General features: G+C 42.9%; 1 protein-coding gene and 1 long non-coding RNA gene across 3 annotated transcripts in view; both read left to right on the forward strand.

The window, feature by feature from the left end:
- Positions 1-6,907, forward strand: part of LOC133535671 (uncharacterized) — a 29,794-nt gene extending 22,887 nt beyond the window's left edge. Inside the window, exons 3-4 of the long non-coding RNA XR_009802285.1 lie at positions 5,982-6,080; positions 6,353-6,907. This is a non-coding gene — a long non-coding RNA (uncharacterized LOC133535671). The remainder of the gene's footprint in view (positions 1-5,981; positions 6,081-6,352) is intronic.
- Positions 6,908-8,821: 1,914 nt separating this feature from the next.
- Positions 8,822-23,899, forward strand: part of rybpb (RING1 and YY1 binding protein b) — an 84,535-nt gene continuing 69,457 nt past the window's right edge. Inside the window, exons 1-2 of one of the 2 annotated variants that reach the window (XM_061874762.1) lie at positions 8,822-9,016; positions 9,629-9,754. In XM_061874762.1, coding sequence (XP_061730746.1) covers positions 8,991-9,016; positions 9,629-9,754 — 152 coding nt within the window. In that variant the 5' untranslated portion in view covers positions 8,822-8,990. Of the gene's footprint in view, positions 9,017-9,628; positions 9,755-9,897; positions 9,971-23,899 lie in introns of those variants that run through there. The other variant, XM_061874763.1, reaches the window with a different exon arrangement.

Below are 23,899 nucleotides of genomic sequence, written 5' to 3' on the forward strand. Positions count from 1 at the left end.
CAGAATACAATGATTTGCAAATCGGTTTCAACCCATATTCAGTTGAATGCACTACAAAGATAAGATATTTGATGTTCAAACTCATAAACTTTTTTTTTTTTTGCAAATAATAATTAACTTCGAATATCATGGCTGCAACACGTGCCAAAGTAGTTGGGAAAGGGCATGTTCACCACTGTGTTACATCACCTTTTCTTTTAACAACACTCAATAAACGTTTTGGGAACTGAGGAAACTGTTAGTTGAAGCTTTGAGGGTGGAATTCTTTCCCATTCTTGTTTGATGTAGCTTTAACTTAAACTAACAGGTGTATCGACGAACTGTATTTAGTAACAATGGTTTTCTGAAGTGTTCCTGAGCCCATGTGGTGATATCCTTTAGAGATTGATGTTGGTTTTTAATACAGTGCCATCTGAGGGATCGAAAGTCACGGTCATTCAATGTTGGTTTCCGGCCATGCCGCTTACGTGGAGTGATCTCTCCAGATTCTCTGAACCTTTTGATGATATTCCATCCATCCATTTTCTACCGCTTATTCCTTTTTAGGGTCGTGGGGGGCGCTGGTGCCTATCTCAGCTACAATCGGGCGGAAAGCGGGGTACACCCTGGACAAGTCGCCACCTCATCGCTGGGCTTTTGATGATATTATGGACCGTAGATGTTGAAATCCCTAAATTTCTTGCAATTGCACTTTGCAAAACGTTGTTCTTAAACTGTTTAACTATTTGCTCACGCAGTTGTGGACAAAGGGGTGTACCTCGCCCCATCCTTTCTTGTGAAAGACTGAGCATTTTTTGGGAAGCTGCTTTTATACCCAATCATGGCACCCAACTGTTCCCAATTACCCTGCAGACCTGTGGGATGTTCCATATAAGTGTTTGATGACTATTCCTCAACTTTATCAGTATTTATTGCAACCTTTCCCAACTTCTTTGTCACGTGTTGCTGGCATCAAATTCTCAAGTTAATGATTATTTGCAAAAAAGTTTGAACATCAAATATGTTTTCTTTGTAGCATATTCAACTGAATATGGGTTGAAAATTATTTGCAAATCATTGTATTCCCCGTGGACATCAGGGGCGCTACCTCTGGATTGGCAGACCAGGGTGTTGGTTCCTCTCTTTAAGAAGGGGGACCAGAGGGTGTGTTCCAACTATCGTGGGATCACACTCCTCAGCCTTCCCGGTAAGGTTTATTCAGGTGTACTGGAGAGGAGGCTACACTGGATAGTCGAACCTCGGATTCAGGAGGAACAGTGTGGTTTCCGTCCTGGTCGTGGAACTGTGGACCAGCTCTATACTCTCGGCAGGGTTCTTGAGGGTGCATGGGAGTTTGCCCAACCAGTCTACATGTGCTTTGTGGACTTGGAGAAGGCATTCGACCGTGTCCCTCGGGAAGTCCTGTGGGGAGTGCTCAGAGAGTATGGGGTATCGGACTGTCTTATTGTGGCGGTCCGCTCCCTGTATGATCAGTGCCAGAGCTTGGTCCGCATTGCTGGCAGTAAGTCGGACACGTTTCCAGTGAGGGTTGGACTCCGCCAAGGCTGTCCTTTGTCACCGATTCTGTTTATAACTTTTATGGACAGAATTTCTAGGCGCAGTCAAGGCGTTGAGGGGATCCGGTTTGGTGGCCACGGGATTAGGTCTCTGCTTTTTGCAGATGATGTAGTCCTGATGGCTTCATCTGGCCGGGATCATCAGCTCTCACTGGATCGGTTCGCAGCCGAGTGTGAAGTGACCGGAATGAGAATCAGCACCTCCAAGTCCGAGTCCATGGTTCTCGCCCGGAAAAGGGTGGAATGCCATCTCCGGGTTGGGGAGGAGACCCTGCCCCAAGTGGAGGAGTTCAAGTACCTAGGAGTCTTGTTCACGAGTGAGGGAAGAGTGGATCGTGAGATCGACAGGCGGATCGGTGCGGCGTCTTCAGTAATGCGGACGTTGTACCGATCCGTTGTGGTGAAGAAGGAGCTGAGCCGGAAGGCAAAGCTCTCAATTTACCGGTCGATCTACGTTCCCATCCTCACCTATGGTCATGAGCTTTGGGTCATGACCGAAAGGATAAGATCACGGGTACAAGCGGCCGAAATGAGTTTCCTCCGCCGTGTGGCGGGGCTCTCCCTTAGAGATAGGGTGAGAAGCTCTGCCATCCGTGAAGAACTCAAAGTAAAGCCGCTGCTCCTCCACATCGAGAGGAGCCAGATGAGGTGGTTCACGCATCTGGTCAGGATGCCACCCGAACGCCTCCCTAGGGAGGTGTTTAGGGCACGTCCAAACGGTATGAGGCCACGGGGAAGACCCAGGACACGTTGGGAAGACTATGTCTCCCGGCTGGCCTGGGAACGCCTTGGGATCCCCCGGGAAGAGCTAGACGAAGTGGCTGGGGAGAGGGAAGTCTGGGTTTCCCTGCTTAGGCTGTTGCCCCCGCGACCCGACCTCGGATAAGCGGAAGATGATGGATGGATGGATGTATTCCGTTTATATTTACATCTAACACAAATTCCCAACTCATATGGAAACAGGGTTTGTAGAAAAGTGGTATACAAGTATAACCCATTTACCATATGTGAGTCAAGGCAGGTGGCCAACTACTTTTGGTATTATAATGTATTTTACACAACCCGTAAGACAGGTTTCAGGCTGTTTCGACTGAATTGTGGTTGTCAGTCGCCAACCCTGATGAAGCTCAATTAACGCATCGTGCAATGAGCTAGGCGGCGGTAATCACAGCGCCGATATACACTCAAAACTGAAAACGGGATTCACAATGGGACCCGGAGTCGTGGAGAGCGGCTAATGAGCAGACATGATTCACGCCCCCACCGAGGAGGCTTGACTCGGGCAGAGTGAAGGCTCGCAAGAGGTGCGGCGACACATTCCATGACGCAGCCTGACAGAGCCAGGAGGGTAAAGGGAGTGATTAAAAAATGTCTCTTTTTTTTTTTTTTTGCAAAAGACTGATGAAAGAAAAGTCTGCAGACTCTCACTGCAGTCTTGAACCAGTCAAGTGACAAGTGGAAGCATTCATCTGCGTAAACACAGCAGTCGGCTATGTCATGTTCCATAGAGCTCGGTTTGAGGAGATTCCCCAATGAAAGCGACCCCTGAAAACTCTTGGCCTGTCTCCTCGTTGCATGTTAAAGCCATTTTTAAAGTCAGACGGAGCACATCTGCCTTATGACAAAATACATGCACTTAGCAGACGGTTCACTATGCAACCAGACCGGGACTGTAATGATTACCGATAAGATAAAACGATTAAAATATTACCGTTTAAAATGTTACATTTCCTAAAACTGTGATTAAATAACTCAATTGGAAAAACTCAACTTTGACACGACTCATTTAAAAATTAAAAATTAAAATTAAAGTGTGGCGAACTTATTCTCTGCATTTGACCCATCACCTTTGATCACCCCCTGGGAGGTGAGGGGAGCAGTGAGCAGCAGCGATGGCCACGCCCGCGAATCGTTTTTGGTGATTTAACAGACTAGGGCTATAACAAACTGAACAAAACATAAACCAGGCAGCGGATCATGACAGTTTTCACAATTTTAACATTTTAAAAGTAGAAGAAATTAAATATAATTCTCCATGCTACAAATAAGATTATGATGTAAAGTCAAGGACTAAAAATAAGTATCGTAAATTCCACACTTTTTTCCTAAACTTTGAACTCAATGAATAATATCGACAACAGTATCAATATTAAGAACAAGTCCAACATAACAGTGATTGGAAATCCCTCATTTGTTTTCTTCAAAAGTAGTATTAGGTTCTAGTCGGGTAAATTACATGAACAACTTTCTTTTACTTTAGGAATAATTATATATGTAATATATTTTGTCTTTATTTTCCCTAGTTCTACATTTGTAAACTCCAATAGGATATATTGTCTTTGAATTGTGTCTGGAGAATATTTTTAAAATAACACTGCCGTCATATATTTGATTAAATGGTGATTCTCGACCTGTAGTTCGCGTACCATTAGGCTCCATCGAGCAGTAATGAAATGAATGAAATGAATGATATTTATATAGCGCTTTTCTCTAGTGACTCAAAGCGCTTTACATAGTGACACCCAATATCTAAGTTACATTTAAACCAGTGTGAGTGGCACTGGGAGCAGGTGGGTAAAGTGTCTTGCCCAAGGACACAACGGCAGTGACTAGGATGGCGGAAGCGGGAATCGAACCTGCAACCCTCAAGTTGCTGGCAGGGCCGCTCTACCAAGCGAGCTATGCCGCCCCAGTACGCCAAATAATCTCTTAAATAGATATTCAAACTGTGTGTAAAGTTACAATGGCCAAACATATTTAACATACTTGTTAAATTGAACCTCTGACTTGTTTTTAATGAATATTTGGGCCTACTAGGCTACTGCATTTTAATGTTGGTTATTGTGGTGGTACTTGGAGAGCCAAGTGTTGTCTGAGGTGGCACTTGGTGGAAAAAATGTTTGAGTTAAAACATTTACCGTAACAGAATGAACCTTTTCTGTCAAAATAAACCTTTTCAGTGAAACGGTTTCTCAAACCTGGACCTGTTTTTGAATATAACACATGTTGAGTCATCAAAGGTTTCAAAGGTAGTGGTATTGCTTTCGTGATCTTCTGAAACTGACACTATGAAACTTTTCAAATTTCCACAGAATGTCTATAAAATGTCTAACGAAAAAAAAAAATCCCTGAGAGTTGTATTCTTTTATGTCTATGGATTTCCTCTTGGCACACGAGAAGAGTACAGCAGACATTTAGTAGTCCAGGTTTTAGTATTTTGAACATAGATGGCGTATGGTGATGATGTAAAACAGGGGTGTCAAACTTTTTTTCATTTAAGGGGCATTTCGTGATTAATATATAATACACATTGCCTCATTATTGTTGTGTTATATTTCATACGTACACTGTAAGAAAAATATGTACATTTATTTTTTTTTAAACTGACAGTCAGTTGCCAATATTTACCATGAAATTTACCCAGTTCTTTTTACGATATATACTGTAAATGTAATTGGAAACACAGTACTACTGTTTTTACTGTAACAATAACAGTTTAAGCTTTTACATTACTGTAAAAGCTAAAACTTTTAATGGCAAAATTCTGGCAACTGAGTTTTGTTTTACAGTAATACACAGTACAGGCCAAAAGGTTTGGACACACCTCATTCAATGCATTTTCTTTATTTTCATGACTATTTACATTGTAGACTGTCACTGAAGGCATCAAAGCTATGAATGAACACATGTGGAGTTATGTACCTAACAAAAAAAAAAGGGTGAAATAACTAACAACATGTTTTCTATTCTAGTTTCTTCAAAATAGCCACCCTTTGCTCTGATTACTGCTTTGCACACTTTTGGCATTCTCTTGATGACCTTCAAGAGGTATAGTCACCTGAAATGCTTTTCTCTTTACATGTGTGCTTGAAGCTCATCAAGAGGATGAATGCCAAGAAAATAAAATTATATATACTGTATTTTTATTTATATATATATATATATATATATATATATATATATATATATATATATGGATATGTGTGTATATATATACAGTATATATATATATATATATATCATATATATTTATGTATATATTTATATATATATATATATTTTATACATATATGTGTGTGTTTGTGTATATATATGTATATGTTCGGATGTACATTGTCTTTGCTCTACAGTAAGTCTTTGCTGTCGTCCAGCATTCTGTTTTTTTGTTGACTTTGTAGCCAGTTCATTTTTAGTTTTGCTCTGCATAGCCTTCCTTAAGCTTCAATGCCTTTTCTTAGGGGCACTTACCTTTTTTTTATTTATGTTTTAAGCATTAGACACATTTTGTTTTACCTGCACCCTGCCTCCCGCTGTTTCCGACATCTACAAAGCAATTTGCTCTAGACAGCACCGACCACTCAACAACACCACATCATTTTCAGACTGTAATTACTGGTTTGCAAAAAATATTTTTAACCCATATAGGTGAAATTAGATCATCTCCCACGGCACACCAGACTGGATCTCACGGCACAGTGGTTGAAAAAGACTGTTCTACCGCACCTGTTCAAGAAGTCAAGAATGGTAAGAAGTATTTTATTCATTATTAGTCAGCTTCAGAATTTTTTTTATTAAAAAGAATAACATACATGTTATACCCTAATGTTGGTTTTACATAAAAATGCACACATTTAGTTGTATTCAGTGTTTAAAAAACATTATATGGCTCTCACGGAAATACATTTTAAAATATTTGGCTTCCATGGCTCTCTCAGCCAAAAAGGTTCCCGACCCCTGCTCTAGTTGATCTGCCGTTTCTTTTCTTTTTCTCCTATGTCCCACTCTCCCTTGTGGAGGGGGTCCGGTCTGATGGCCATGGATGACGTACTGGCTGTCCAGAGTCTGGACCCAGGATGGACCGCTCGTCCAGAGTCGGGACCCAGGATGGACCGCTCGCCTGTGTATCGGTTTGGGACATCTCTGCGCTGCTGATCCGCCTCCGCTTGGGATGGTTTCCTGCTGGCTCCGCTGTGGACTAGACTCTCGCTGCTGCGTTGGATCCGCTTTGGACTGAACTCTCGCGGCTGTGTTGGATCCACTATGGATTGAACTTTCACAGTATCATGTTAGACCCGCTCGACATCCATTGCTTTCCTCCTCTCCAAGGTTCTCATAGTCATCATTGTCACCGACGTCCCACTGGGTGTGAGTTTTCCTTGCCCTTATGTGGGCCTACCGAGGATGTGGTAGTGCATAAGGTGTCAAACTCAAATACAGAGTGGGCCAAAATTTAAAACTGAACAAAGCCACGGGCCAAGGTTGAACAAATTAACCTTTTAATAAGGACCCAAACAAGTTTTGCATTGAATATTGAACAAGCAAGGCTTGTATAACTTTATAGTGACATGTAGAATTGAGTTTTAAATAATAATATTAATAACAAAAAAATATCAATGGCATATCAAATAAAGTTTAAATACAAATTGAATGCCTCTTTTCTATTTGCAGCCCTCTGAGGTAAATATCAAAATAAACTTTTTCCACAGGCTAATAATAAATTTGCAAATAAAATACCAATAACAAATTAATCACACATTCAAGCCTTGAAGTAGCAAGAGAAAGTGCAGGAGTAAAACATTAATTATTGCTTGGGGGGGCTATATTGTAGCGTCGCGGAAGAGTTAGTGCTGCAAGGGTTTCTGGGTATTTGTTCTGTTGTGTTTATGTTGTGTTACGGTGCAGATGTTCTCCCGAAATGTGTTTGTTTTTCTTGTTTGGTGTGGGTTCACAGTGTGGAGCATATTTGTAAGATATGTTCCTTGGGGCGGCATGGCGTAGTGGGTAGAGCGGCCGTGCCAGAAACCTGAGGGTTGCAGGTTCGCTTCCCACCTATTGACATCCAAATCGCTGCCGTTGTGTCCTTGGGCAGGACACTTCACCCTTGGCCCCGGTGCCACTCACACTGGTGAATGAATGATGAATGAATGATTGGTGGTGGTCGGAGGGGCCGTAGGCGCAGACTGTCAGCCACGCTTCCGTCAGTCTACCCCAGGGCAGCTGTGGCTACTGATGTAGCTTACCACCAGCAGGTGTGAATGAATGATGGGTTCCAACTTCTCTGTGAGCGCTTTGAGTATCTAACAATAGAAAAGCGCGATATAAATCTAATCCATTATTATTATTATTAAGATTGATAAAGTTGTTTATACGGCCACCCTCAGTGTGACCTGTATGGCTGTTGAACAAGTATGCATGGATTCACTTGTGTGCGTGTGTGTGTAAAAGTCGCATATATTATGTGACTGGGTCGACACGCTATTTCTATGTAGGAAAAGCGGACGTGACGACAGGTTGTAGAGGACGCTAAAGACAGTGCCGTTAATGCACATCCCCCAATATTGTCGTCCGTTCCCAGGCCAGCCGGGAGACATAGTCTTCCCAACGTGTCCTGGGTCTTCCCCGTGGCCTCCTACCGGTTGGACGTGCCCTAAAAACCTCCCTAGGGAGGCGTTCGGGTGGCATCCTGACCAGATGCGTGAACCACCTCATGTGGCTCCTCTCGATGTGAAGGAGCAGCGGCTTTACTTTGAGTTCCTCCCGGATGACAGAGCTTCTCACCCTATCTCTAAGGGAGAGCCCCGCCACACGGCGGAGGAAACTCATTTCGGCCGCTTGTACCCGTGATCTTATCCTTTCGGTCATGACCCAAAGCTCATGACCATAGGTGAGGATGGGAACGTAGATCGACTGGTAAATTGAGAGCTTTGCCTTCCGGCTCAGCTCCTTCTTCACCACAACGGATCGGTACAACGTCCGCATTACTGAAGACGCCGCACCGATCCGCCTGTCGATCTCACGATCCACTCTTCCCCCACTCGTGAACAAGACTCCTAGGTACTTGAACTCCTCCACCTGGGGCAGGGTCTCCTCCCCAACCCGGAGATGGCATTCCACCCTTTTCCGGGCGAGAACCATGGACCCGGACTTGAAGGTGCTGATTCTCATTCCGGTCGCTTCACACTCGGCTGTATAAGTAAGCGTTGATTGATTGATTGATCATCCGGATTTGATTATGTTTGCGTGTTGGTGTCCTGAAATGCACTTTAATTTATTTATTTTTATTGGTAAAAATGCTCGATTTCTCCTGATTTTGGGTTCCAATCTCATCACGCCGGTGTTGTTACGTGTGTTTGCGAGGTGAGGCGCGAGCCTGTCAAGCACGCCGGTGTTACTTATTATTATTATGATTAAAACGTCTCATAAAACGTCCATTAGACTTTTAAAGCTCCTCGCTCCGTGATTGGCCGAGCGCGCACCACGTGGTGCGGTGCAGTCAGCCTGCTTGCGGCGCCTCCAGCCAGCGCCGAGTGGAGCCTGTCTGCCAGCAGCCTCAGCAGCGGCTCGATCTGGATCCCAGCGCGCTGACAATTAAAAAAAAAAAGAAAAAAAAAGGAGGCCCCCTTTTTCCTTATTCCCGCGGATTACCGTTCAACCATGGGCGACAAAAAGAGCCCGACCAGGTAATGCGGCCCGCCTGTTGAGGGGTGCCTTTTTTTTCCTCCCCCTTCCACGCTCCTTGCACGCCACGGCCCCGATGTGTTTTTTCTTCTTCCCCGGACGCGGTCGCCTTCACTCCGGGATCGTTTCACCCATTTTTTTTTCTTCCCCAGGCGCCCGCTTTGCTAGCTAGAATAGTGCAGTCACTATGGCGGCTTCTCCAACCCGGGCACTTAACAAAGGGATTTTTTTTCGCGGGATACGCCTGGCGTTCTCCGGAGGCTTCTTCCGCCCGTAGGAAGTGCTGTCGGCGGCGCGGTGTCGAATTCGGCATTGTTTCGTCTCGCTTCTTTTTTTTTTTTTTTTTTTTTGTCGGACGTCGATGCGTGACGCCTGCTAGGCTAGCAGCCGATGTGCACCGGTGGGGGGGCGATTAGGACATTTTTACCAAACCACATATGCACCTGGCCGGACTCGATGCGATCATTTCGGACAAACCCCGTTTGCGTGGCCGCGTGCGTGCATGGAGCTTTGATTAACGCTCCAAAAAAACAAAAAAAAAAACCTTAATGTGAGGGAATGTGTCAGTTATTTTTTTGTAACCTGAACTGACCCTAACGTGTTGTTTTCGCCAGGCCGAAAAGACAAGCCAAACAGACCGCGGACGACGGCTACTGGGACTGTAGCGTCTGCACCTTTAGGAACACAGCCGAGGCTTTTAAATGCAGCATCTGCGATGTGAGGAAGGGCACATCAACAAGGTAACGTAGCTCTCTCTCTCTTTCTTTCACTCTTCCTCCTCTCTCACACTCCCTGCTCACTCGACTAGTTCCTCTCGCTGGTCTGGAAGCAACAACAACGCTGCATGCACGACCGTTTTTTGGTTGGGTTTCGGTCACTGGCTTTTCATGCATTTGGTGTAGATTTTTTTTTTCTATGGCTTGCAAAACGTTCCTCGTTGCAGCGTCACGTCAGAGGTAAGGGTTGCATGCTTCAATGGAGGTGTGTGTATATTACAGTAAGGGTGCAATTTGTGGTTGCCAATAGTTTTCAGTGAGTTGAAATCAATTTGTTAACTTTTTAAGGTAGCGGTTGCGAGAGTGGCCGTGTTGGCCTTCTGGGGATTCCTAGTTCAATGCCCACCTTCTACCAACCTCGTCACGGTCTGTCGTGTCCTTGAGCAAGACACTTCACCCTTGCTCCAGATGGGTTGCGGTTAGGGTCTTGCATGGTAGCTCCTGCCATCAGTGTGTGAATGTGGAAATAGTGTCAAAGCGCTTTGAGTACCTTGAAGGTAGAAAAAAGCTATACAGGTATAACCCATTTACCATTTAACAATCAACGACTGGGGCAGCACGGTGAAACAGTTGTTCGTGCATGTGCCTCACAATACGAACTTCCTGAGTTTGAACATCAAATATATACCACATATGCAGTCCTCTCCAAGGTTTCTCATAGTCACTGTCACCGACATCCCACTGGGTGTGAGTTTTCCTTGCCCTTATGTGGGCTCTACCGAGGATGTCGTTGTGGTTTGTGTTGTTTTGTGCAGCCCTTTGAGACACTAGTTATTTAGGGCTATATAAATAAACATTGATTGATTGATTGATTGATTGATTGAAGTCTGTTGTCTTTGTAGTGCATTCAACTGAATATGGGTTGAAAAAGATTTGTAAATCATTGTATTCCGTTTATATTTACATCTAACAAAATTTCCCAACTCATATGGGAACGGGGTTTGTATTTTCTGCTCACATTTTTAATAACTCAACAATAACCAACATTTTAAGATTAGACTTGCCCGCTAAATACAGTTTAAATAAGATAGATATAAATAAAAATATAATAAACCTCCTAAAAGTGCTAAACTTCATCCCATTTTTTTTCCCTTCCACTATCGATTAAAATTGATGGATTCCCCTTCAAAACGGTCTTGGATCGATACCTACTGTATCGTTCTGAAGGCAAACTGGCCAAGCACAGATCGATGTAGGTGAATCTAAGGGGAATAAATCTATATTGATTCATCGTGACACCTGTAATATTTAGCAACAGTGAAGTAAATCTTTAACATGGCTTGCAAAATGTTCCTCGTTGCAGCGTCACGTCAGAGGTAAGGGTTGCATGCTTCAATGGAGGTGTGTGTATATCACAGTAAAGGTGCAATTTGGGGTTGCCAATAGTTTTCAGTGAGTTGAAATCAATTTGTTAACTTTTTAACGTAGCGGTTGCGAGAGTGGCCGTGTTGGCCTCCCTGGGGGTTCCTGGTTCAATCCCCACCTTCTACGACCCTCGTCACGGTCTGTCGTGTCCTTGAGCAAGACACTTCACCCTTGCTCCAGATGGGTTGCGGTTAGGGTCTTGCATGGTAGCTCCCGCCATCAGTGTGTGAATGTGGAAATAGTGTCAAAGCGCTTTGAGTACCTTGAAGGTAGAAAAAAGCTATACAGGTATAACCCATTTACCATTTAACTATCAACAACTGGGGCAGCACGGTGGACCAGGGGTTAGCGCATGTGCCTCATATTACGAACGTCCTGAGTTTGAACATCAAATATATACCACATATGCGGTCCTCTCCAAGGTTTCTCATAGTTTGAGACACTAGTGATTTAGGGCTATATAAGTAAACATTGATTGATTGATTGATAGTCACTATCACCGACATCCCACTGGGTGTGTTTTCCTTGCCCTTATGTGGGCTCTACCGAGGATGTCGTTGTGGTTTGTGTTGTGTTTTGTGCAGCCCTTTGAGACACTAGTGACTTAGGGCTATATAAATAAACATTGATTGATTGATTGAAATATGTTGTCTTTGTAGTGCTTTCAACTGAATATGGGTCGATTCCCCTTCAAAACGGTCTTGGATCGATACCTACTCTATCGTTCTGGAGGCAAACTGGCCAAGCACGGATCGATGTAGGTGAATCTAAGGGGAATAAATCTATATTGATTCATCGTGACACCTGTAATATTTAGCAACAGTGAAGTAAATCTTTAACATGGCTTGCAAAACGTTCCTCGTTGCAGCGTCACGTCAGAGGTAAGGGTTGCATGCTTCAATGGAGGTGTGTGTATATTACAGTAAGGGTGCAATTTGTGGTTGCCAATAGTTTTCAGTGAGTTGAAATCAATTTGTTAACTTTTAACGTAGCGGTTGCGAGAGTGGCTGTGTTGGCCTCCCTGGGGGTTCCTGGTTCAATCCCCACCTTCTACCAACCTTGTCACAGTCTGTCGTGTCCTTGAGCAAGAGACTTCACCCTTGCTCCAGATGGGTTGCGGTTAGGGTCTTGCATGGTAGCTCCCGCCATCAGTGTGTGAATGTGGAAATAGTGTCAAAGCGCTTTGAGTACCTTGAAGGTAGAAAAAAGCTATACAGGTATAACCCATTTACCATTTAACAATCAACGACTGGGGCAGCACGGTGAAACAGTTGTTCGTGCATGTGCCTCACAATACGAACTTCCTGAGTTTGAACATCAAATATATACCACATATGCGGTCCTCTCCAAGGTTTCTCATAGTCACTGTCACCGACATCCCACTGGGTGTGAGTTTTCCTTGCCCTTATGTGGGCTCTACCGAGGATGTCGTTGTGGTTTGTGTTGTGTTTTGTGCAGCCCTTTGAGACACTAGTTATTTAGGGCTATATAAATAAACATTGATTGATTGATTGAAGTATGTTGTCTTTGTAGTGAATTCAACTGAATATGGGTTGAAAAAGATTTGTAAATCATTGTATTCCGTTTATATTTACATCTAACAAAATTTCCCAACTCATATGGGAACGGGGTTTGTATTTTCTGCTCACATTTTTAATAACTCAACAATAACCAACATTTTAAGATTAGACTTGCCCGCTAAATACAGTTTAAATAAGATACATATAAATAAAAATATAATAAACCTCCTAAAAGTGCTAAACTTCATCCCATTTTTTTTCCCTTCCACTATCGATTAAAATTGATCGATTCCCCTTCAAAACGGTCTTGGATCGATACCTACTGTATCGTTCTGAAGGCAAACTGGCCAAGCACAGATCGATGTAGGTGAATCTAAGGGGAATAAATCTATATTGATTCATCGTGACACCTGTAATATTTAGCAACAGTGAAGTAAATCTTTAACATGGCTTGCAAAATGTTCCTCGTTGCAGCGTCACGTCAGAGGTAAGGGTTGCATGCTTCAATGGAGGTGTGTGTATATTACAGTAAGGGTGCAATTTGTGGTTGCCAATAGTTTTCAGTGAGTTGAAATCAATTTGTCAACTTTTAACGTAGCGGTTGCGAGAGTGGCCTCCCTGGGGGTTCCTGGTTCAATCCCCACCTTCTACGACCCTCGTCACGGTCTGTCGTGTCCTTGAGCAAGACACTTCACCCTTGCTCCAGATGGGTTGCGGTTAGGGTCTTGCATGGTAGCTCCCGCCATCAGTGTGTGAATGTGGAAATAGTGTCAAAACGCTGTGAGTACCTTGAAGGTAGAAAAGCGTTATACAGCTGTAACCCATTTATCATTTAACAATCAACGACTGGGGCAGCACGGTGAAACAGTTGTTCGTGCATGTGCCTCACAATACGAACTTCCTGAGTTTAAACATCATATATATACCACATATGCAGTCCTCTCCAAGGTTTCTCATAGTCACTGTCACCGACATCCCACTGGGTGTGAGTTTTCCTTGCCCTTATGTGGGCTCTACCGAGGATGTCATTGTGGTTTGTGTTGTGTTTTGTGCAGCCCTTTGAGACACTAGTTATTTAGGGCTATATAAATAAACATTGATTGATTGATTGATTGATTGATTGATTGATTGAAGTATGTTGTCTTTGTAGTGCATTCAACTGAATATGGGTTGAAAAAGATTTGTAAATCATTGTATTCCGTTTATATTTACATCTAACAAAATTTCCCAACTCATATGGGAACGGGGTTTGTATTTTCTGCTCACATTTTTAATAACTCAACAATAACCAACATTTTAAGATTAGACTTGCCCGCTAAATACAGTTTAAATAAGATACATATAAATAAAAATATAATAAACCTCCTAAAAGTGCTAAACTTCATCCCATTTTTTTTCCCTTCCACTATCGATTAAAATTGATCGATTCCCCTTCAAAACGGTCTTGGATCGATACCTACTGTATCGTTCTGAAGGCAAACTGGCCAAGCACAGATCGATGTAGGTGAATCTAAGGGGAATAAATCTATATTGATTCATCGTGACACCTGTAATATTTAGCAACAGTGAAGTAAATCTTTAACATGGCTTGCAAAATGTTCCTCGTTGCAGCGTCACGTCAGAGGTAAGGGTTGCATGCTTCAATGGAGGTGTGTGTATATTACAGTAAAGGTGCAATTTGTGGTTGCCAATAGTTTTCAGTGAGTTGAAATCAATTTGTTAACTTTTTAACGTAGCGGTTGCGAGAGTGGCCGTGTAGGCCTCCCTGGGGGTTCCTGGTTCAATCCCCACCTTCTACCAACCTCGTCACGGTCTGTCGTGTCCTTGAGCAAGAGACTTCACCCTTGCTCCAGATGGGTTGCGGTTAGGGTCTTGCATGGCAGCTCTCGCCATCAATGTGTGAATGTGGAAATAGTGTCAAAGCGCTTTGAGTACCTTGAAGGTAGAAAAGCGCTATACAGCTGTAACCCATTTATCATTTAACTATCAACGACTGGGGCAGCACGGTGGACCAGGGGTTAGTGCATGTGCATCACAATACGAACTTCCTGAGTTTGAACATCAAATTTATACCACATATGCAGTCCTCTCCAAGGTTTCTCATAGTCACTGTCACCGACATCCCACTGGGTGTGAGTTTTCCTTGTCCTTATGTGGGCTCTACCGAGGATGTCGTTGTGGTTTGTGCAGCCCTTTGAGACACTAGTGATTTAGGGCTATATAAGTAAACATTGATTGATTGATTGATTGATTGAAATATGTTGTCTTTGTAGTGCATTCAACTGAATATGGGTTGAAAAGGATTTGCAAATCATTGTATTCCGTTTATGGTAACACAATTTCCCAACTCATATGGAAACTGGGTTTGTATTTTCTGCTCACATTTTTAATGATTCAACAATAACCAACATTTTAAGATTAGATTTGCCTGCTAAATAAAGTTTAAATAAGATAGATATAAATAAAAATTAAATAAACCTCCTAAAAGTGCTAAACTTCATCCCATTTTTTTCCCCTTCCACTATCGATTAAAATTGATCGATTCCCCTTCAAAACGGTCTTGGATCGATACCTACTGTATCGTTCTGAAGGCAAACTGGCCAAGCACAGATCGATGTAGGTGAATCTAAGGGGAATAAATCTATATGGATTCATCGTGACACCTGTAATATTTAGCAACAGTGAAGTAAATCTTTAACATGGCTTGCAAATCGTTCCTCGTTGCAGCGTCACGTCAGAGGTAAGGGTTGCATGCTTCAATGGAGGTGTGTGTATATTACAGTAAGGGTGCAATTTGTGGTTGCCAATAGTTTTCAGTGAGTTGAAATCAATTTGTTAACTTTTAACGTAGCAGTTGCGAGAGTGGCCGTGTTTGCCTCCTGGGGGTTCCTGGTTCAATCCCCACCTTCTACCAACCTCGTCACGGTCTGTCGTGTCCTTGAGCAAGAGACTTCACACTTGTTCCAGATGGGTTGTGGTTAGGGTCTTGCATGGTAGCTCCTGCCATCAGTGTGTGAATGTGGAAATAGTGTCAAAGCGCTTTAAGTACCTTGAAGGTAGAAAAAAGCTATACAAGTATAACCCATTTAACAATCAACAGGGGTTAGTGCACATGCCTTACAACACGAAGGTCCTGAGTAGTCCTGGGTTCTATCCCGGGCTCTGGATCTTTCTGTGTGGAGTTTGCATGTTCTTCCCATGACTTAGTGGGTTCCCTCCGGGCACTCCAACTTCCTCCTACCGCAACCGCAAAAAACATGCACCTGGGGATAGGTTGATTGGCAACACTTAATTGGCCTTAGTGTGTGAATGTGAGTGTGAATGTTGTCTGTCAGTCTGTGTTGGCCTTGCGATGAGGTGGCGACCTGTCCAGAGTGTACACCGCCTTCCGCCCAAAGGCAGGGGAGATAGGCTCAAGCACCCCCCGCGACCCCAAAAAGGGACAAGTGGTAGGAAATGGATGGATGGACAGTTGTGACTATATTGGACACGAGGCAATGCAGATGAAGTGTCCGATATTCCTGTTGTTTCTTGTAACAGAATTAGGTATAACAATAATTATGGTTACAAACAAGTAAGTAAACGACAATAAATGGGCAATGAATTCAATTCATCATTTTAGGAAACCTTTTCTGCTCACATTTTTAATAACTCCACAATAACCAACATTTTAGAGTAGATTTGTGTGCTAAATAAAGTTCTCCGACAGTGTCCCAGGTGTGCGGAAGCATTTATGCCTGTTCATGATGTTGGTCTCATGCGTCCTAATTTTCATAGACTAACTGATCTAATTCTTGCAGTTACTTGCTTCTCATGAAAGGACTACTACTTGGCTGCCAGTTGTTTAGTTCCCGGAAATATTTGCGTCTCGTATCTTGCTCCGCTGTCACTGTTGTTATTTTGGGGCTCAAAGGGCAGTTGTGGCTTTATATTATTGTGTTGTCGTTGGTCTTATATGGTACTTTTGCAATCGGGCTGTTTCTGAAAGTGTTTGTGTTGTAATTTGTGATTTAGATTAAGAATTTGTGGTTGCAAATATCGCATTTTTCGTACTATAAGTCGCTGTTTTTTTCATAGTTCGTCCAGGGGTGCGACTTATACTCAGGAGCGACTTATGTGTGAAATTATTAACACATTACCGTAAAATATGAAATAATATTATTTAGCTCATTCACGTAAGAGACTATACGTATAAGATTTAATCGGATTAAGCAATTAGGAGTGACAGATTGTTTGGTAAGCATATAGCATGTTCTATATGTTATAGTTATTTGAATGACTCTTACCATAATAATATGTTGGGTAACATAGCAGGCACCTTCTCAGTTGGTTATTTATGCCTCATATAACGTACACTTATTCAGCCTGTCGTTCATTATTCTTTATTTTAAATTGCCTTTCAAATGTCTATTCTTGGTGTTGGGTTTTATCAAATAAATTTCCCCCAAAAATGTGACTTATACTCCAGTGTTATGCATTTTCGGCCCGTGCGACTTATATTCCCAAAAATACGGTACTATATTCCTATTTTTTTTCTTTTCTTTTTTTTTTTCCTATCCATCCATTTATTTTCTACCGCTTGTCCCGTGGGGTGTCGCTGGAGCCTATCTCAGCTGCATTCGAGCGGAAGGCTGTGTACACCCTGGACAAGTCGCCACCTCATCGCAGGGCCAACACAGATAGACAACATTCACACTCACACACTCGGGCCAATTTAGTGTTGCCAATCAACCTATCCCATCTGAAATTATTCAGTGAGTTGAAATCAATTCAGAAACTTTTTGTATTCAACAGTAAACCAGTTTGACTGTGAAATAAATACTGGGCAACACAAGTGAAGTTCCCTATATTTTTGTTATTTCTTGTAAGAGAATTATGCACAAGGTACTTATGGAAGCATTTATACCTCCTCATCCCTGTTGATGGTGTTGGTCCCCTGGCTTCCTAATTCTCATGGCCTAACTGATCCAATTCTTACAGTTACTTAGTTCTCATGAGAGGACTGCTACTTGGCTGCCAGTTGTTTTGTTCCGGAAGTCTGTGCGTCTCGTATCTTGCTCCGCTGTCACTGTTGTTGTTATTTTGGAGCTTAAAGTACAGTTGTGGATTTATATTATTGTGTTACCAGTCTTCGATGGTACTTTTGCAATCATGCTGTTTCTGAAAGTGTTTGTGTAGTAATTTGTGACATTATCTCATGGCGTTTGTGTTTGTTATGGCCTTCCTCGACTACGGAGGCTTCTGGCATTTGTTTTGCTGACGCCACATACCTGCTCAAAGTTCAAACTCCTAATCATTAAAAGTGCTAAACTTAATCCAATGTTTTCCTTTTTCCACTATTGTTAAAATTGATCGATTCCCATTTAAAACAATCTTGGATCGATACCTACGGTATTGTTTGAAGGCAAACTTGCCGAGCACAGATCGATTTAGGTGAATCTAAGGAGAATAAATCTGTATTGATTAATTGTTACACCCCTAATATTTAGCAACAGCGAAGTAAATATTTAACATGGCTTGTTTGTCGTTGCAGCTTCACGTCAGAGGTAAGGGTGCATGCTTCAATGAAAGTGTGTATATACAGTAAGGGTGGAACTATTTGATTTAGAATTTGTGATAGCCAATATGAATCCGTGACGATATTCTTTTTTTAAAACTATACGATCCAAAATGATTCAGTGAATTGAAATCAATTCAGTAACCTTTTAGCATTTAACAAACAACCAGTGTGACTGAAATAAATACTGGACACTGGGCAATGCAGGTGAAGTTTCCTATATTCCTTTTGTTTATTGTAAGAGAATTATGCACAAGTTAATTATGGATACAAGTAAGTAATACATTAATGGCAAATGGATTAAATTCAGCACAGTGCAACAGGGTTTTAGTTAGTGCGTGTGCCTCACAATACGAAGGTCCTGGGTTTGATCTTGGGCTCGGGATCTTTCTATGTGGAGTTTGCGTGTTTTCCCCGTGACTGTGTGGGTTCCCCCCGATACTTTGGCTTTTTCCTACCTCCAAAGACATGCACCTGGGGATAGGTTGATTGGCAACAGTAAATTGGCCCTAGTGTGTGAATGTGAATATTGTCTGTTTATCCGTGTTGGCCCTTTGATGTGGTGGCGACTTGTCCAGGGTGTATCCCGCCAGAATGCAGCTGTTTCCCCAAACGGGACAAGCAGTAGAAAATGGATGGATGTATGATCGGAAATGATTCAGTAACTTTTTGCATTTAACTATCAACCAGTGTGACTATGAATGAAGTGTCCTATATTCCTGTTATTTCTTGTAAGAGAATTAGGTATAACAATAATTATGGATACAAACAAGCAAGTAAACAACATTAAGTGGCCCATGGATTCGATTCGTATTTGAATAAAGAGCAATCAGCACTTTAGGTTGAATCGACAAACGGGAACCTTTTCTGCTCACATTTTTAATAACTCAACAGTAACCAACAATTTAAGAGTAGATTTACCTGCTAAATGGAATTCCCCGACAGCATCCCAGGTGTGCGGAAGCATTTATGCCTCCTCATCCCTGTTGATGGTGTTGGTTCCGTGCTTCCTATTTTCATAGCCTAACTGATCCAATTCTTACTACTACTTTGCTGCCAGTTGTTTTGCTCCTGAAGGGAAGGGAATGCAAAGTCAATTAATTCGGGTTAGTGAGCTAATAAAGATACAGCGAATAGCCTGGATAGCCTCCATGAGATGATTGCGGCCTACTGGCGCATTCATCCTGTTGATAGGCTAATCTTGCTCCTTTGATTTGAAGCTGAAATATTCCCACTATTTGACATTTGGCTTTACAATCATTTTTTTCCCTCTTAATTTTTATCACTTTGCGTTGCTCCTCACCAGCAACTAGCAAAGCTTTGTCGTTGTCAGAAACTGGCAGTCTTGCCTCCACCCACAGAAACAAAAATAGTGGATTACTGACGAGGGTTTACACCAGGGGTCGGGAACCTTTTTGGCTGAGAGAGCCATACAAGCCAAATATTTTTAAAAGTATTTCCGTGAGAGCCATAAAATATATTTTTTAAAGACTGAATACAACTAAATGCGTGCATTTTTAAGAAAGAACCAACATTTTTAGAGTATAATAAGTCTCTTATTCTTTTTAATAACATTGTTAATCTGAGGCTAACCAACTAAAAAAACAAACTACTTCTTACCATTAATGCGACTTCTTGAACAGGTGCAGTATAAACCGGATGGATGGATGGATGAAAATGCATGAGAATGTTTCACGTTTTGAACGTTATTTTTAACATCGTGATTACCAGCGGAATTAATTATTACTTATCGTGTTAAGCAATGTCAGCTCAGATTTATCTGAGAGCCAGGTGCAGTCATCAAAAGAGCCACATCTGGCTCTAGAGCCATAGGTTCCATACCCCTGGTTTACACCTTTCATGTAATTCTGCTGTTGAACAAACTTGGTCAGGTGCTGAGAGTGATGCACGGGGCAAAACCTCTTGCACGCTGTTTGCAAGTAAGAGACGAACACAGGAACATGACAATGTATCAATGCTGGCAGGTATTGAGTTCATTTTAATTAACGATTATCAGGGTAGGCCTAGTCTTCATTTTGTTAGGAAAAACTAGAACCTTCTATTAATAACAGCAGAAAGATCATAAACATTTGTTTAAAGTGTAATTATAATGATAATATTGATACAGTGGGATGTTTTTTCACATCTGATGTGTATGAAATAAACCCAGCCATCCATCTTCTTTTGCTTATCCGAGGTCAGGTTGCGGGGGTAGCAGCCTGAGCAGGGAAGCCCAGACTTCCCTCTCCCCAGCCACTTAGTCCAGCTCCTCCCGGGGGATCCCGAGGCGTTCCCAGACCAGCCGGGAGAGATAGTCTTCCCAACGTGTCCTCCTACCAGTCGGACCTACCCTACACACCTCCCTAGGGAGGCGTTCGAGTGGCATCCTGACCAGATACCCGAACCATCTCATCTGGCTCCTCTCGATGTGGAGGAACAACGGCTTTAATTTGAGCTCCGCCCGGATGGCAGAGCTTCTCACCCTATCTCTCAGGGAGAGCCCCGCCACCCGGCGGTGGAAACTAATTTCGGCCGCTTGTACCCGTGATCTTGTTCTTTCGGTCATAACCCAAAGCTCATGACCATAAGTGAGGATGGGAACGTAGATCGACCAGTAAATTGAGAGCTTTGCCTTCCGGCTCAGCTCCTTCTTCACCACAACGGATCGATACAGCGTCCGCATTACTAAAAACGCCGCACCGATCTGCCTGTCGATCTCACGATCCACTCTTCCCTCACTTGTAAACAAGACTCTGAGGTACATGAACTCCTCCACTTGGGGCAGGGTCTTCTCACCAACCCGGGGATGGTACTCCACCCTTTTCGGGTGTGAAATAAATCTCTTAAAGAATTGCAATGTCCAGTCATAAAAATACAATTATTTCCTTTTTTGCTGTACCTTAAAGTTGACCACTAATGCCTACTTGACAACCCCACCGATTTTTCCAGGAGATCCCTGAATTTCAGTGCCTCCTCCGAAAATCTCCCGGGGCCACCATTCTCACAAATTTTTCCCGATTTCCAACCAGACAACCATATTGCATTACCATCCTTCACTCGGCGCTGTTTCGGGGCGGACATTAATAATGGTTTTATTTATATGATAATCTGAATTAAAACACAAGTCATGCAACTTTATAGCGTTAATCATTTTAATAACATCCCCTCTGGAAAAAAATGGTTTGATCCACATCAATACTCCCTCTAAGGTGCGCGCCTGTGCAATTGCACGCTGCATCTTGTCCTCTACCAACAGAAAATCAGTGCAACCCACAAAGTCCAAATCCAAGTAAAACTCTGAAAAAGTAAACACGTAACAAATTATTCTGTACTATTTTCAACAAGTGGTCACAACCAATAAAACAATGACAACGTCAGCGGAGACATTTTAGGAGGAGGAAAAGGATGTGTTTCAACAATTATTTTATTGAGATTACTGTCAGCTACTACACTAAAATGTCAACAAAATCACTATCAAACAAAACGGTCCATTTTCTGTCGTAATCACACCAAAACAAACAAATGTATCGACAGCAGCTGCTCGCTCTCTTTCATTTGCGTCAGAAGACCCACATACTTGGCTCAGCTGGTGTCGCGTTCATGGCCACACAAACAGTCGGACAATTATTTTGTATTATGAAAGATTCAAATTCTACTCAGTAATGAATAATTACTAGTAATTATAAACAGTATTATGAATAATTAGCAAGTAACTAAATGACAACCTTTTGTTAAATTCTCATCATTACTCATTATGAAAATCTGACAAATGTCTGTTACTTATGTGCTCAATTCGGTCTTGTAAAATGTGTTAATAGTTATTTAATAGCTTAAATACAAAAGTCTGCATTGGCGGCAGTAAGTCGGACACGTTTCCAGTGAGGGTTGGACTCCGCCAAGGGTGCCCTTTGTCACCGATTCTGTTCATAACTTTTATGGACAGAATTTCTAGGCGCAGTCAAGGCGTTGAGGGGATCCAGTTTGGTGGCTGCAGGATTAGGTCTCTGCTTTTTGCAGATGATGTGGTCCTGATGGCTTACTCTGGTCAGGATCTTCAGCTCTCCCTGGATCGGTTCGCAGCCTAGTGTGAAGTGACCGGGATGACAATCAGCACCTCCTCGTCCGAGTCCATGGTTCTCGCCCGGAAAAGGGTGGAGTGCAATCTCCGGGTTGGGGAGGAGACCCTGCCCCAAGTGGAGGAGTTCAAGTACCTAGGAGTCTTGTTCTCGAGTGAGGGAAGAGTGGACCTTGAGATCGACAGGCGGATCGGTGCCACGTGTTCAGTAATGCAGACGCTGTATCGATTCGTTGTGGTGAAGAAAGAGCTGAGCCGGAAGACAAACTCTCTATTCACCGGTCGATCTACATTCCCATCCTCACCTATGGTCATGAGCTTTGGGTTATGACTGAAAGGACAATATCAAGGGTACAAGCGGCCAAAATGAGTTACCTCCGCTGGGTGGCGGGGCTCTCCCTTAGAGATAGGGTGGAAAACTGCTATCCGGGCGGAGCTCAAAGTCAAGCCACTGCTCCTCCACATCAAGAGAAGCCTGATGAGGTGGTTCGGACATTTGGTCAGGATGCCACACAAACGCCTCCCTAGGGAGGTGTTTAGGGCACTTCCAACCGGTAGGAGGCCACAGGGAAGACCAAGGACAAGTTGGGAAGACTATGTCTCCCAGCTGGCCTGGGAACGCTTTGGGATCCCCCGGGAAGAGTTGGACGAAGTGGCCGGGGAGAGGAAAGTCTGGGCTTCCCTGTTCAGGCTGCTGCTCCCGCGACCCGACCTCGGATAAGCGGAAGAAGATGGATGGACAAAAGTTTTATATAGATAAGACACCCTCTTTCTTGTGACCCTTTAGAATATCTCCCTAATTCTGAGGTCTCAGGGTTGGCAACTATTCACTTATATGTATGTCCAGAGTTCCATTTGACAAAAGTGACTGAAAATGTTTTTATCTTAATTTTTCAGCATGATGAGACAGTTTTTATTTCAATAGTTCACCTCAGTTGATCTCCCTTATTCAAATGCATGAGGTAAAATTGTTACAAGTTGATATGTATAAGCCAAAGTATTTTGCAGTGACAAATCATGTGGTGACGAGAAACTGAAATCAAATCACTGAGTCACTTGATGGGATTCCCTTCAGGTTCTTTTTAACGACACCTCCTCCTTCCTGGCAGGGAAATGTTTTTATGATAAGTAAGCGTGTGGCATAACTTTGTTTGCGCTTGTCCTCAGTCGTGCAACGAGCCAGAAATGCAGATGAGTCACTTGTGGTTTCATTTTTGGAGTTCATTAGATTCTAACCTTTCCCACTGTGGTTTTTTTTGCAATGAGTGGTTTGGCCAATAGTACCCTTCAGCACTGGGAGATGCACGCTTATGTTGCTTTACCCAGTATTCAGAAGATAGACTTTCAACTTAATTGTCTGCCGCCCCTCCCCCACGTCCTTTCCCCCCGCAGCATGTAGCTTAAGACCCCAGCTGATGATGCATGCTGAGCACGCTTTGTGAAAGCAGGAAGCGGAGATAAGTGTGCTGTAGTCGTCCTGTCATAGTGCTTTGGCAAAAGCCCAGTCTCGACTTGGCTTGTGACATCACTGAAGTGCCTGTCATATACTATATTTCTGTTTGATCTAAGAACAGAACCTTTGATTCAAGCAA

Source organism: Nerophis ophidion, linkage group LG16 (assembly GCF_033978795.1).
Source record: "Nerophis ophidion isolate RoL-2023_Sa linkage group LG16, RoL_Noph_v1.0, whole genome shotgun sequence".
In the NCBI taxonomy this organism is placed as follows: domain Eukaryota; kingdom Metazoa; phylum Chordata; class Actinopteri; order Syngnathiformes; family Syngnathidae; genus Nerophis; species Nerophis ophidion.